General features: G+C 60.8%; 1 protein-coding gene across 1 annotated transcript; it reads left to right on the plus strand.

Annotated features, from left to right (window-relative positions):
• The first annotated feature begins 2,798 nt into the window (after positions 1-2,798).
• On the plus strand, positions 2,799-4,550 carry FGF4 (fibroblast growth factor 4). The gene is made up of 3 exons (XM_059381165.1): positions 2,799-3,138; positions 3,699-3,802; positions 4,373-4,550. Exons 1-3 carry the CDS (start codon positions 2,799-2,801, stop codon positions 4,547-4,549), a joined length of 621 nt encoding a protein of 206 aa, XP_059237148.1. The 3' UTR covers position 4,550.
• The last annotated feature ends 7,018 nt before the right edge of the window (positions 4,551-11,568 follow it).

Here is an 11,568-nt window from a genome sequence, read left to right on the forward strand (position 1 = left end):
TGGAGGGAAGGAAGCCGGGCAGGGAAAGCAGTTACGGGGTTTGCCAAGCGACCCCAGCTCCTGGGCCCTCCCTGTCCCAGCCCAGGACAGGGATCGAATTTATACCCTGCCTTTCTTTATTGGGAGTAGTATTAAGCCAAGTTGAGTTCTTAACAGCTGAGTGGGTAGTTCTGAGAAGCCCTGTCACTCCTAGAAGACCAGACCCCTGTCAAGATACAACATTGGCTGGTGGGGGGTGGGGGTTCTGGAGGTTAGAGAAGGTCATGGGCGGAGGAACCTTCCTTCCGCCCCTCTGGTCCCTGGCGATGATGCAAGGTGAGCCCCACCCCCTCCCCCCCAGGATAAAGACATGCAAAATTGGAGCCAGGCCCTGTTGGAACCTCACGGGGCTTGCTGCCCAAGCACCCACTGTCCTGGTAAGGCTGACATCCAGCCCGACTGTCCCGCCCAGGAGGCACCACTGTGTGCCCATTTTACAGATGGAGACACTGAGCGCCATCGGAAGTGCAACAGCCAATGTTCCAGGGCCGACAGGGAGGGGGCCTGGGTTCAACCCTGAAGCAGGAGGCGGAGAGTCCAGACTGTCCACAGGGTCCCCCATGCTTCCTCGGACCCCAGGTCCTTGGTGAACGGGGCCCGTTTGAAGTCCTCAAGGAGACTGGGATCTGGAAACATTAGTCACCTTGGTCCAACGATTCCTTCAGGTTCAAGGGAAAAAAGTCTGTGGGAGATGGGGGTGGGCGCAGGGCGGACCCCGAGAGGGGGTCCTGCCACACCCCTCACCTGACGGCTGGCGGATCCTGCTGCGCTTCGGCTCGCTCCGCTGGACCCTTGAGGAGGCCTGCAGAGGTAAGGACGGGCTGAGAGACGCGCAGTCGGCTCCCAGCTCCCGGCACCCCTGCTGGCTGTCAGTCCCTCTCAGGACAGTGGCCAAGGGCACCCACTGTGTGTAGGTGGGCCGGAGTTCTGGGAGAGGGACCAGAAGAGCCAGCCGCTGAATTCCTGCAGGGAACTCGCCGGCAAATAGAAGAGCGGGAAGGACGCTCCCTGCGGGGATCCTGGGAAGAGGGACCACACCCTGTGAAGACCCCGCCGGGAGGCACCTCCTGGGCCCAGAGGGAGACAGAAAGGACTTGGGCCTTGTCTCTCGGTCCCCTGCATGGGTGCCCTGGCCAGAATCATCTTCTTGGGCCCAGATCCAAAGTCTCATTTGGGGCGCCCCAGGTCCCCAGCGCAGCTCTGGAAGGCCCTGGCCTGGGTGGGCGCTGCTCCAGTAGGCTGCAGGCCCGGAGGGGAGCAAAGAGCCTCACGGAGGAGGCTGGAGACCAGGTTCCCATCCTGCCAAGGCTCCCCTGCCTGGGCTTCAGGACAAGACACCTCAAATCTCCCAAGTCCCCTCGAGTGGGGTGAATGAGCCCCAGTAGGGTTCAGAGGTTGGGTCCAAGGACTCCTGAGGCCGGAGTGGGTGGGCAGTGGGAGAGGCTGAAATGGCCCGGGGATGTCTCTGGCCACAAGTGCAGGGGCAGCAGTGGGGGGTCTGGGACCCGGCAGCCATGGCTGGGCAGGACCTGCTGGCAGGTGGTAGCAAGGCCCCTCAGTCACCACAGAAAACAGGGACTTCCACACCTAGATGAGCCAGCACCTAGCTGGGCCTCTGGTGAGTCCTGCCTCCATCAGGCCATCCTGGGCTCAGAGGGGAGTGGTGACGGCAGGTGTGCAGGGTGGAGTGCTCCAGAGGCTTGGCCTGGGTCCCCCCCCCCCCAGAGGGGGCTCCTGTGAGTGGGCGGGGAAGGGGCTGCAAATATCCTGCCCTGCCCTGAGCCCTGCCACCTGCGCTTACCTGGAGGACAATGTGTGTAGAAGGTGCAGGGCTGTGGCCTTTCCTGGGCGCACCCCACCACCTCACCCCCTGCACTCCCTTAGCAGCACCCACTGCCCAGGCGATGCCTCTACCTGGCTTCCAGAATTCCATGTAGCCTGCAGGGGGCCAAACCAGAGTGCGGGTTGGGGGAGAGGGGGCCTGCCTCCCCCAGCTTCTGGCGCTGGGTTCTTCCTTCCCTGGCAGGTGCTCACTTCGCTAACTGCTCTAACCTACCCCCCAAAACCCAGGCGGGTCTGCATGGTCCCAGCAAAGGAACCGGGTTCCCGGGAGTGGCTGCTGGGACCCGAGGGTGCCTGGTTAGGGCAGCACTCCAGCTGCTGGCGCAGAGGCAGAGAAAGGGACAGGCAGGGACAAAGTGCGGGAGGCAAAACTTTGGCTGGGAGGCAGGAGTGGAGAAGACGCGAGGGGCGGGACCAACAGGTCGGCGCGCCGGTGAAGCCCGGGGTGGGGGCCCGGGGACCCTCCAGGTGGCACTAGCGGCGCTCGTCCAGGCCGCCTCCCCTCCCCCAGCCAGCCCTGATTGGCAGGCGGCCTGCGACCAGCCGCGAGCGCCACAGCGCCCCGGGCGCCCAGGCGAACGTGAACGGCCCCCCGCGGGAGTAGGAGGGGGCGCCCGGCTATATATAGTGGCTCGATCGCCGCCCGCCCAGCGCGCAGGGAGGCGCGCACAGCTCCGCGGGGTCCCAGCCCGGGTAGCGCGTCCTGCCCCGCCGCCCGACCTCCATGCAGCCCGGGTAGCTGCTGTCGCCTGCGGGCCCCGTCCCTTGCCTCCCGCTGCTCCACCGGCCGCGCACTCCCTGCCCCGGCCTCGGCCTCGGCCCCGGCCCCGGCCCCGGCCCCGGTCGTGCGCTCCCGCGGGCCGCCCCAGGAGCAGCTCGGCCCCGCGGCTTCCCGCGCGCACCGCCCGAGGGCGGGGATGGCGGGGCCCGGGGCGGCCGCGGCGGCGCTGCTCCCGGCTGTCCTGTTGGCGGTGCTGGCGCCCTGGGCCGGCCGAGGGGGCGCCGCCGCACCCGCCGCACCCAACGGCACGCTGGGGGCCGAGCTGGAGCGCCGCTGGGAGAGCCTGGTGGCGCGCTCGCTGGCGCGCCTGCCGGTGGCCGCGCAGCCCAAGGAGGCGGCCGTCCAGAGCGGCGCGGGGGACTATCTCCTGGGCATCAAGCGGCTGCGGCGACTCTACTGCAACGTGGGCATCGGCTTCCACCTCCAGGTGCTCCCCGACGGCCGCATCGGCGGCGTGCACGCGGACACGAGCGACAGTGAGTGGGGCGGGCCGGCGGAGGGGTCGAGGGGCGCGGGGCAGCGGCCGCCCTTTCCGCCCCGCGCACGGACGGAGGTCCGAGCTCGCACCTGCTGGCTGCCGTGCGAACTGGAACGGACTCGGGTTCGGGTCCCTCCGGCTCAGGGACACAAACACTCTCGGCGCCGGGAGTGCCCGGGGTGGGGGGGCGGCCTTTGCGCACCCGGCCGAACCGGCCCCACCTCCCCGCCTTCGGAAGCCCGGGCTTTGGGTGCGGAATTCCAGCGCCTGCGCCCGTGGGCACAAGGCAAACGGCGCGGCCAACCGGCACCCGCGGGGGTCCGGGGGGCCCGCGGAGCCGACCGGCTCCTCCTGTGCCGGACTGGGCGCCGCCGCCGCGGGGCCGGGACGGGAGGCCGGTCCCTCCGCGCCCGCGCAGGCTGGCTTCCGGGGCCCCCTTACGTCCACCTCCACCCTAGAAACTGGGGTCCCGGTGGTTCGCAGGAGGAGGACCGGGTCCGGGACAGGTGGGATGGGCCAGGGTCCCCTGCCCGGGAGTGACCCGCGCTGCGCCCCCAGGCCTGCTGGAGCTGTCGCCGGTGGAGCGGGGCGTGGTTAGCATCTTTGGCGTGGCCAGCCGGTTCTTCGTGGCCATGAGCAGCAAGGGCAAGCTGTACGGCTCGGTGAGTACCTCGGGCCGGTAGAGCCCCCTCCCCCGCCGCCGCCGCCGCCGCCCGGGCTGGGACAGCGAGGGCAGGACGGCCCAGGCCTGCATCCCGCCTGCTGCTGGGGTGGGTCAGGGAAGTGGCTCCGCCTCCCCCCAGGACACAAGTACCCGGGGGCAGTGCCGGCCACCCGGGGCCTGTCCCAACGAGGGGCGGAGAGCCAGGACGGGAACAGTGTACTTTCTGCCATCCCTGAGCGGCACCTTCTAGTCCAGGAAGAGGGAACATTGGCAGCCCTTCCCTGTGGCGTCTTGCTGGGGGGTTCCAGAAGGCAGGACTGCAGACTGTAGGGGGGTCGTGTGTAGATGAAATTCTCTGGGCCCCCAGGTCCAGGCAGGTGGCTGGAGCCCCAGTGGCCATGGACTGGCCACTTAGATGCCTGTGGGGGTCTCGGCACCCCAGCATCCCAGGAGGGACCTCTCAGCCCGTGCAGGGCTGGGTGGGAAAGGAGCCCCTGACAGGTGGCCCTCAGGGGTCCTTGAAGGGCAGGAGGGGGCCCCACCTGACACTGTCCCTTCTCCCGCCCAGCCGTTTTTCACAGAGGAGTGCAAGTTCAAAGAGACCCTCCTCCCCAACAACTACAACGCCTACGAGTGCTACAGATACCCCGGCATGTTCATCGCCTTGAGCAAGACCGGCAGGACCAAGAAAGGGAGCCGAGTGTCCCCCACCATGAAGGTCACCCACTTTCTCCCCAGGCTGTGACTCCCAGCGTCCCGCCTCCAAGTCCCGGACAGTCAGGAGACTTTCTTCATTCAGATGGACGGTCTAATGCAAGAGTAGGTGTAAGATATTTAAATTAATTATTTAAATGTGTATATATCGCCACCAAATTATTTATGGTTCTGTGGGTGTGTTTTGTATTTTTCTGGGGAAAAAAAAGACAAAAAATGACCCCCAAAATTCCCAACCCTGAGTTTTCTGGGTAAGATGGTGAAGACCTTTCCACTGGCTGTATTTAACTTGTCAAAAAGTTGTCACAAGTGTGCTGCTACTCTGTGTTTAAAAATGGTGACATCAGACCCCAGTCTCCGCCCTGCTTTGCAGGGTTCCCCGCACGGCGGTGGTGAGCATCTCCGTGTCTGGAGAGGCCTTCCGAGCCAGCAAAGGGGACCCTCCCTGCCCCGGCTCTGCTCCTAGCACCCCCCAGCACCTCGCTCCTTTGTGCCCCGCTGCTGTTCATGGGACATATCGCTTTACTCCGGGGACCGAAAATGCACCGTGGGAGTGCCCCGCTGCCCCTCTGTTTTTAGATCTGCCAAGACTGACCTTTGAACTTCGCTGTAGTCAATCTTCCTCCATCTCCCCGATGGGGGGGAGACTCTTAGACAACTTTTATAAACTCCTGTTTTCCTTTTCTGGATCAGCCACAGCCTGTGGTTCTCTGTGGCCACTGGGGTAGAGGCAAAAACAAAGCAATTTCGTAAATCTGACGGAAAGGCACGGACAGCCCGCCGGAAAGCTGGTCACGGACCGATGGGTGTGTTTGCCAACCACAACCAAAACCCTAGTGATAAAATACAAGCGTGCGGTAGCTGGTATTTCTGATCAGTAATAGAATATAGGATTTTGGTTTTTTTGTTTTGTTTTCTGGGTTTTTTTGTTTCGTTTTGTTTTGTTTTTAAATGTGCTTCCCTGTTCTTGGGGAAGATGTGGACTAGAACTTTAGAACTAGCTGTTCATTTTCGGTGAAATGTCCTTGTCATTGTGCAAAAACACTGAATGCAGTGTTTGCTTGGGGAAGGTGCTGCTTCTCTCCGTCGCATTCCCCGGTGAAGTGGATTTCACATCTACCTCGAAAGCCCTTAACCCACTCACCCGGCAAGATCTGCAGAAAAGCTCAGACCCGGGGCAGGCGTTGGCCATCGCAAGTGGCCCTTTTTCCAAATGTGGCCAAAGAGGATTGCAGATCGCGTCGGTGCGCCCCATTGAAACCTTGTCACGTTTGAGCTATCTTTACCCCGTGATTTACTTTTAGTAAGGATAATCATGGTGAAAATATTTGCAGACAGCTGTTAGAGTGCACTGTATGGTCATCAAGTAACCTTATATTTTTTCTTTATATATTTTACAAATGGAACCCCTGTCGCCGCAGCCGAGGTGGAAAGGGGCAGGACCGGTGATGTTTAAAAAAAGTCCTGAGGTGATGGCACACGTTTAATTTTAATGAATGACTTTCTGGCGTTTATACAAAATGACCTTTAGCTCACTACCAGACATGCTCCGAATGTTTTGTCAGACTTTAATGCTCTCCTAGGATGTTTCTGAACTGCCTCCCGAATTAACTTTATGGGAGTCTCCAGACAGCAAGACTGGAAAAGGCTGATTGGAGATCGTGTCTTTCACATTCCTTTCTTAAAAATGCTTTGTTCGGATGCGAATATCGGCTTCAGACACTGTCCCCGAAACCGAAACCGAAACCGAGGCCAAGAGGAGGGAGGAAGCCGCTTGTGAAGCCGGAGGGCTGGGCTCTGTACATCGTAACCTGCTGCCCGTGCAGTGAAATAAAAACGTTTCAGTGTTAAACTGCGTCCTGGGGTCCAGGAGCCTCGCGGAGATGGGGATGCTCCGGTCTCTGCTCTGATGGTGGGGGTCGGGGCCGGAACGCGTGGCCTTTCGGGGTTTCGAGAACTCACCCTGTATTTAAGTCGTAGCTGCCGGGGACAACGGCACGAGTCTCGTCTCAGAGCCCCGTCGGGTGGTCGGGAATCAGGATGTCTTAAGTGCAGAACGTGGTCACCCTGGGCCGCCGGTGGCTCGTCAGCGAGTCACGTGGGAAGCGTATAGCGATGTCATCGGACCTCTTGAAATACTGCAAAGTGTTCGTGTTGCTGTGATGGGATTTCAGGTTTCTGTACTTCTGCCGTTTGCAGAATCTGTAGTTTTATACAGGCGCCGACCCTGCGCGATGTATGTGCTGTGCACATGGACCTGACCTGAATAAACAGAAACACTTGTCATGTTCAAAAAGAACCCTGTTGGACTTGATGTAAAGAACCGGGGAAGGTACTGAACACGGTTAAAACCTGCCTGGAAATGCCGAGCTCTGGCTCCCTCCTGCCTCCCAGTGTCTATTTGAGGCCTCGGCCTTGCCTGGCCTGGCTTCGGGTGGGGGAGACGAGTTTCCGCCAGCCGTGTCCGCACAAATGTGGCCTTGAAGACAGGAGCCTAGTGGGGTGTGAGCGTCACAGAATTCACAAGGACTCGGAATCCTGCAGTTTGTTCTCGTGGTGTGGCCAATGCACAGCATCCCCCACCAAAGCTCGGGGCGGGCTGCCCGGGAATCGCCAGAGCGTGCCAGTCCCAGGAAGGGCATGGATGAGTTTGTGAACACGGGTGTGTAACTAGTCTCTCCTGGGATGTGATAGAGGTGGTGCGGACGGCAGTAAAAACAAACAAAAAAAAACCCCTAACCCTAAGGGATCTAGAATGTGGATTTCTCGCCCTCAACAGAACAGGTCCATCACATGACAAATAGATCCCAAAAAGGCAATCAGGACTTTGGGATCTTTAATTGTACCTGTTCTGCTGTCCGAGACATCATCACCTTCTTTTCGATGCCCGTGACTGCGATGTGCCCAAGAAAGGGGCACGCTGTGTTTCAGGTTAAAGTTTTGGAGCCCCTAGTCCCCAGAATATGAGTTTGTTTGGACATAGTGTCTTTAAATAAGAGGTAACTCTGTTAAAGTGAGGTCATTCGGGTGGCCTTCAATCCATGGGCTGGGGTACTTCTAGAAAGTTCACGTACAGGGAGAAGGTCCTGAGAGGGAGGAGGCTGGGGTGCACCCCCACGAGTGGAGGAACGCTGGAGAACACTGAAAAGCGCCAGTCACCGGGAGGACGGCCCAGAGCAGGTTCACCCTCATGGCCTCAGAGGATTTGGGGCTTCCCGGCCTCCAGAAAGGGGACACCTACGTTTCCGTTGTGTCAAGGTGCCCACTGTGCTCCTTCTGTCCCTGCAGCCCGAGAGAAATTAATAGGGGCGCTTATATTTCTTGTGGGGGCAGGGGCGGTGAGGACTGGAGCGCTGACAGACGTCTGGGCTTGGCGGGTCTTCTCTGTCTCCCGTGGTTCCCAGAAGGTCTCCAGCTCAACACGGAAGGCTTCATCCAGCTGCTGGGACAAAAGCCTGCCAGGCCCGGGCAGAATCCCACAGCCGGACTGGGCCTCCAGAGTGCAATGAGCCCGGAGGCCGACGAAGAGGACACGCTCAGGAACACGTACCTGCCGCCTGGTATGGGCCAGGCACTGTGCCTAGAGCTCGGGGTGCTCCAGTGAGGAGAAGGAAGGTCCTGGTCCCCACAGGGCGCCCCTCACAATGAGGGAGGTGGTCCCACACGGGAAGCCGGGAGGCATCTGGCTAGGTAAAAGGAAGGAGGGTCAGGTGGGGAGGCAGGTGGCCCACGGTGGCCTCGCTTCGAAGTGGTTTTGAGCCAAGATTTGGAGGCGCGGAGGGAGGAAGCCATTCTGGGGAAAGCATGCCCCGCCGAGGGGACAGCCAGGGCCAAAGTACTGAGTGGGAGTCCGGGGGCAGGGGTGGGAGGGTGCCAGGATGTGGGAGTCCCCCATGGCCGGAGCGCCGGGAGGGTTCGGGAGGCCCGAGAGGCCCGTCGTGGGGACCGGGGACACGGCCCAGTGGGAGAGTCGATGGTAGGGTGGCAGGAAGGGCTGTGGGACAGGGTCCCTGTGGCCACAAGCAAAGACGCTGAGGACAAGGGCAGGCTCTGGGGTTCCTCCTCCGGCCTGTGCCGCGCACACTTGCCCTCCTCAGGGGCCCAGCCTCAGGCCCACAGCCTCCCAGCTGGGCGACCTTGGACCAGCCCCGTGACTGCTCTGAGCACAACAAACACTAACCGCTGCCTTTTGTTACCCTTAATCTCCAAAGAGAGACGGTCGTTAGGGTCTTAACGTCCCAATCCCAATCCGTTTTACTAAGTGCGGGAGTCCTGCAGTCCTGCGAGCAGGGGCCCTCCCGCGGGCGTGCCGGGCTCCTCGGAAGGCTGGGCCACGCTCCGGATTCCTCCTCCTCCAAGCAGCCCGCGCCGGTTCACGCCCGCCTGAAGTGGGAGGGGTCGGGCCTCCCCCGCTCCCGCGTCTCCTCTTTATCGGCAGTACTTTCTAATTATTCTTAGTTCCTAAGGTGAGCCCTACGTGCTGCTGAAAACAAAACAAAACACAGCAAACAAAAAGCGTGGGGCCGGGGCACCTGGGTGGCTCCGTGGGTTAAAGCCTCTGCCTTCGGCTCAGGTCATGATCTCAAGGTCCTGGGATCGAGCCCCGCATCGGGCTCTCTGCTCAGCGGGGAGCCTGCTTCCTCCTCTCTCTCTCACACTGTGGCCTCTCTGCCTACTCGTGATCTGTCAAATAAATAAAATCTTTAAAAAAAAAAAAAAAGTGTGGGGCCACATGGGGCCTGCCATGGGCAGGGGCCGGGGTGGGGAGCGCAGCTTCCCATTGGCCTGCATGGGGCAGCGACTAGGCCACCAGAGACCCGGGATCTCAGACACGCTTGCTGGACACTGGGACGCCCCCTCCCCGCGGGGAACCTCTCAGCCTCCACATGTCCACCCCCTAGAATATCCAAATCCATCCTCCTGTCCCGAAACACAGGCGGACCCCAGGGTCGCCCTCCCCTGCTCCCACTGCCCAAGGTCCCTCCCTGCACAGAGTGGGTCTCCCCTCATTGGCTCTGAAATCTGTTTCTCTGTCTCTCCACGCCACGGCCTCCCTGTGTCTCTGAAGTTCCTTCATCTTACAGAACCACGGTGGTGGGTTTAGGGCCCACCCTACGCCGTGAGGACCCGATAATTACGTTTGCAAAGACCCTATTTCAAAACTGCTCCATTCCCAGATTCTGGGGGGACATGAGTTTGGGGGAAGGGGCGAGGGGGCACTAAACCACCCAGGACACCAGGTTGAAATCACAACTCAAGGGTCATCGGCCATAAGGACCAAAGAATGAACCCGTGTCGATTTTTTGGAAGGTCGAGAGCCTGGGGTACCCGAGGCCCTGACTCAGATTAGCTAGGCTGGTCCCTCGGCAGACATTGTTCTGGTCACCGCCCCGCCCACCCCGGCCCCATCCCAAACAGCCTCGTCTTCCCATCACAGGCTCCCTGGTGCCTTCAGTCAACATCCCCAGAAGCCAAGCCTGAGATGGGGATTCCTAAGCAAGAGGGTTACCGAGGAAGAGCTTTAGGGCATCAGAGCAGGGCCTGGAGAAAGGGAGACAGATGTGATTGCAGCAGGGTCTGGGGTGTGAGCGGCATGCTAGGGCCGTCCCACCTGAAAGCCTGGGGTCGCTGCTTCTGTACGGCCTTACTGGTCAGGCCCTGCCTGCAGGTTGCCCCAAAGGGCCAGCGGATCCTTCCAGGCACTTCCAGGCCAGGCAGCTTCTTTCCAGGAAAGGTCAGGGGGTAGAGCATGGGGACCTGGCCATTAACCGCTGGGAAATGAAGGCCCCTGGCCAGGGGATCTGGGTGGGGGCCACCAGCATCCACCACACCCAGCAGTTCTTCCTAACTCTCCGGGGTTATCCAAGGAGGCAGGAGGTGCTTGGAGCCGGCAGGGTTTGCGCAGGGTTCCCGGATCCCCAGGACCCAGCACTGGCCTCGTCCTACCAGGTGCTCACACAGGCACATCTGAGGAGCCTGTCCTGCCCTCGCAGCAGGCAAAGTTCACCGCGTGTTCTCTAAGGGTCAAGGTCACACACCAGCCCCCGCTGACCCAGAGAGCAGAAGCAGGAGCCCGCCAGTCAAGGAGCCGACAGCGGGGCTCACGGAAGGAGAACTTCCCGGAGTCGGTGTCTGCCGGCGTAGACCGCACCCAGGGAGTGCCCCCCTACATGTGTGATGGGTTGCTGCGGGATCCGAGAATCGCTAATAAAGCCAATCAGAGTAAAGAACAAAGATCGTATTCAGAACCAGCTTCCTCACTCACCTGCTCGCCGCGAGCCCCTCCCCTTTATTTTTATTGTAAAAGGAAACACAAGTCTACCCGTTCAGGGCAGCTCCGTCCTCGGCTCCGTCGCGGTCTGGGGGTCCTGCGCGTCAGGGAGTCTGCGTCTCCTTCTCTCTCAGCCTCTCCCCCCACCATCCGAACCATTTTTAAGCAGGAGCGTTCGGCGCTGTTGTTAACACTTGCCCTCCGTTGGGCCACCATCACCAGCTTCCACCTGCACCACTTTTTCATCTTTTACACCAAAACTCTGTTCCTCTTCCCCCAGCCCCTGCCACCCACTGCCCTACTTTCTGTGTCTATGAACCGGACGACTCTGGGGAATCCCACAGGGTGGGTCCTTGGGTGTCTGTCGGGCGCGTGGCACTCAGCGCAACGTCAAGGTCCCTCCGTGTTCCAGCAGGTTCTCCCCACAGCAGCCTGCCTTCCGAAGGCGGGATGACATCCTGTTGTGGGGACCAAGCACGTTCGGCTTACACATGCCAACACCAAGGGACAGGCAGGTGGCTTCTACCTTCTAGCAGTTGTGAACAAGGCTGCCGTGAACGTGGGTGTGCACACGTCTCTTCGGGGTCCTGCTCTTAATCCTTCTGGGGATAAGCCCCAGAAGCAGAGTTGCGGGATCCCTGCGTAATCCTAGTTGTAACTTTGGCAGGAACTGTCCTATAGCGTCTCCCCGCGCGGCTCCATCTTCCCTTCCCACGACGGGGCGCAGGGCTCCAAGGTCCCCACATGCTCCCTGAGGTTCTTCCCCTCTCCCTGACCGC

The sequence above is a fragment of the Mustela nigripes genome, chromosome 1 (genome assembly GCF_022355385.1).
Source record: "Mustela nigripes isolate SB6536 chromosome 1, MUSNIG.SB6536, whole genome shotgun sequence".
NCBI lineage: Eukaryota > Metazoa > Chordata > Mammalia > Carnivora > Mustelidae > Mustela > Mustela nigripes.

Coding starts and splice junctions, on each gene's coding strand:
- FGF4 (XM_059381165.1), top strand. CDS start 2,799: ATGGCGGGGCCCGGGGCGGCCGCGGCGGCGCTGCTCCCGGCTGTCCTG. Junction 3,139..3,698: donor GCACGCGGACACGAGCGACA/GTGAGTGGGGCG, acceptor CTGCGCCCCCAG/GCCTGCTGGAGCTGTCGCCG. Junction 3,803..4,372: donor AGGGCAAGCTGTACGGCTCG/GTGAGTACCTCG, acceptor TCTCCCGCCCAG/CCGTTTTTCACAGAGGAGTG.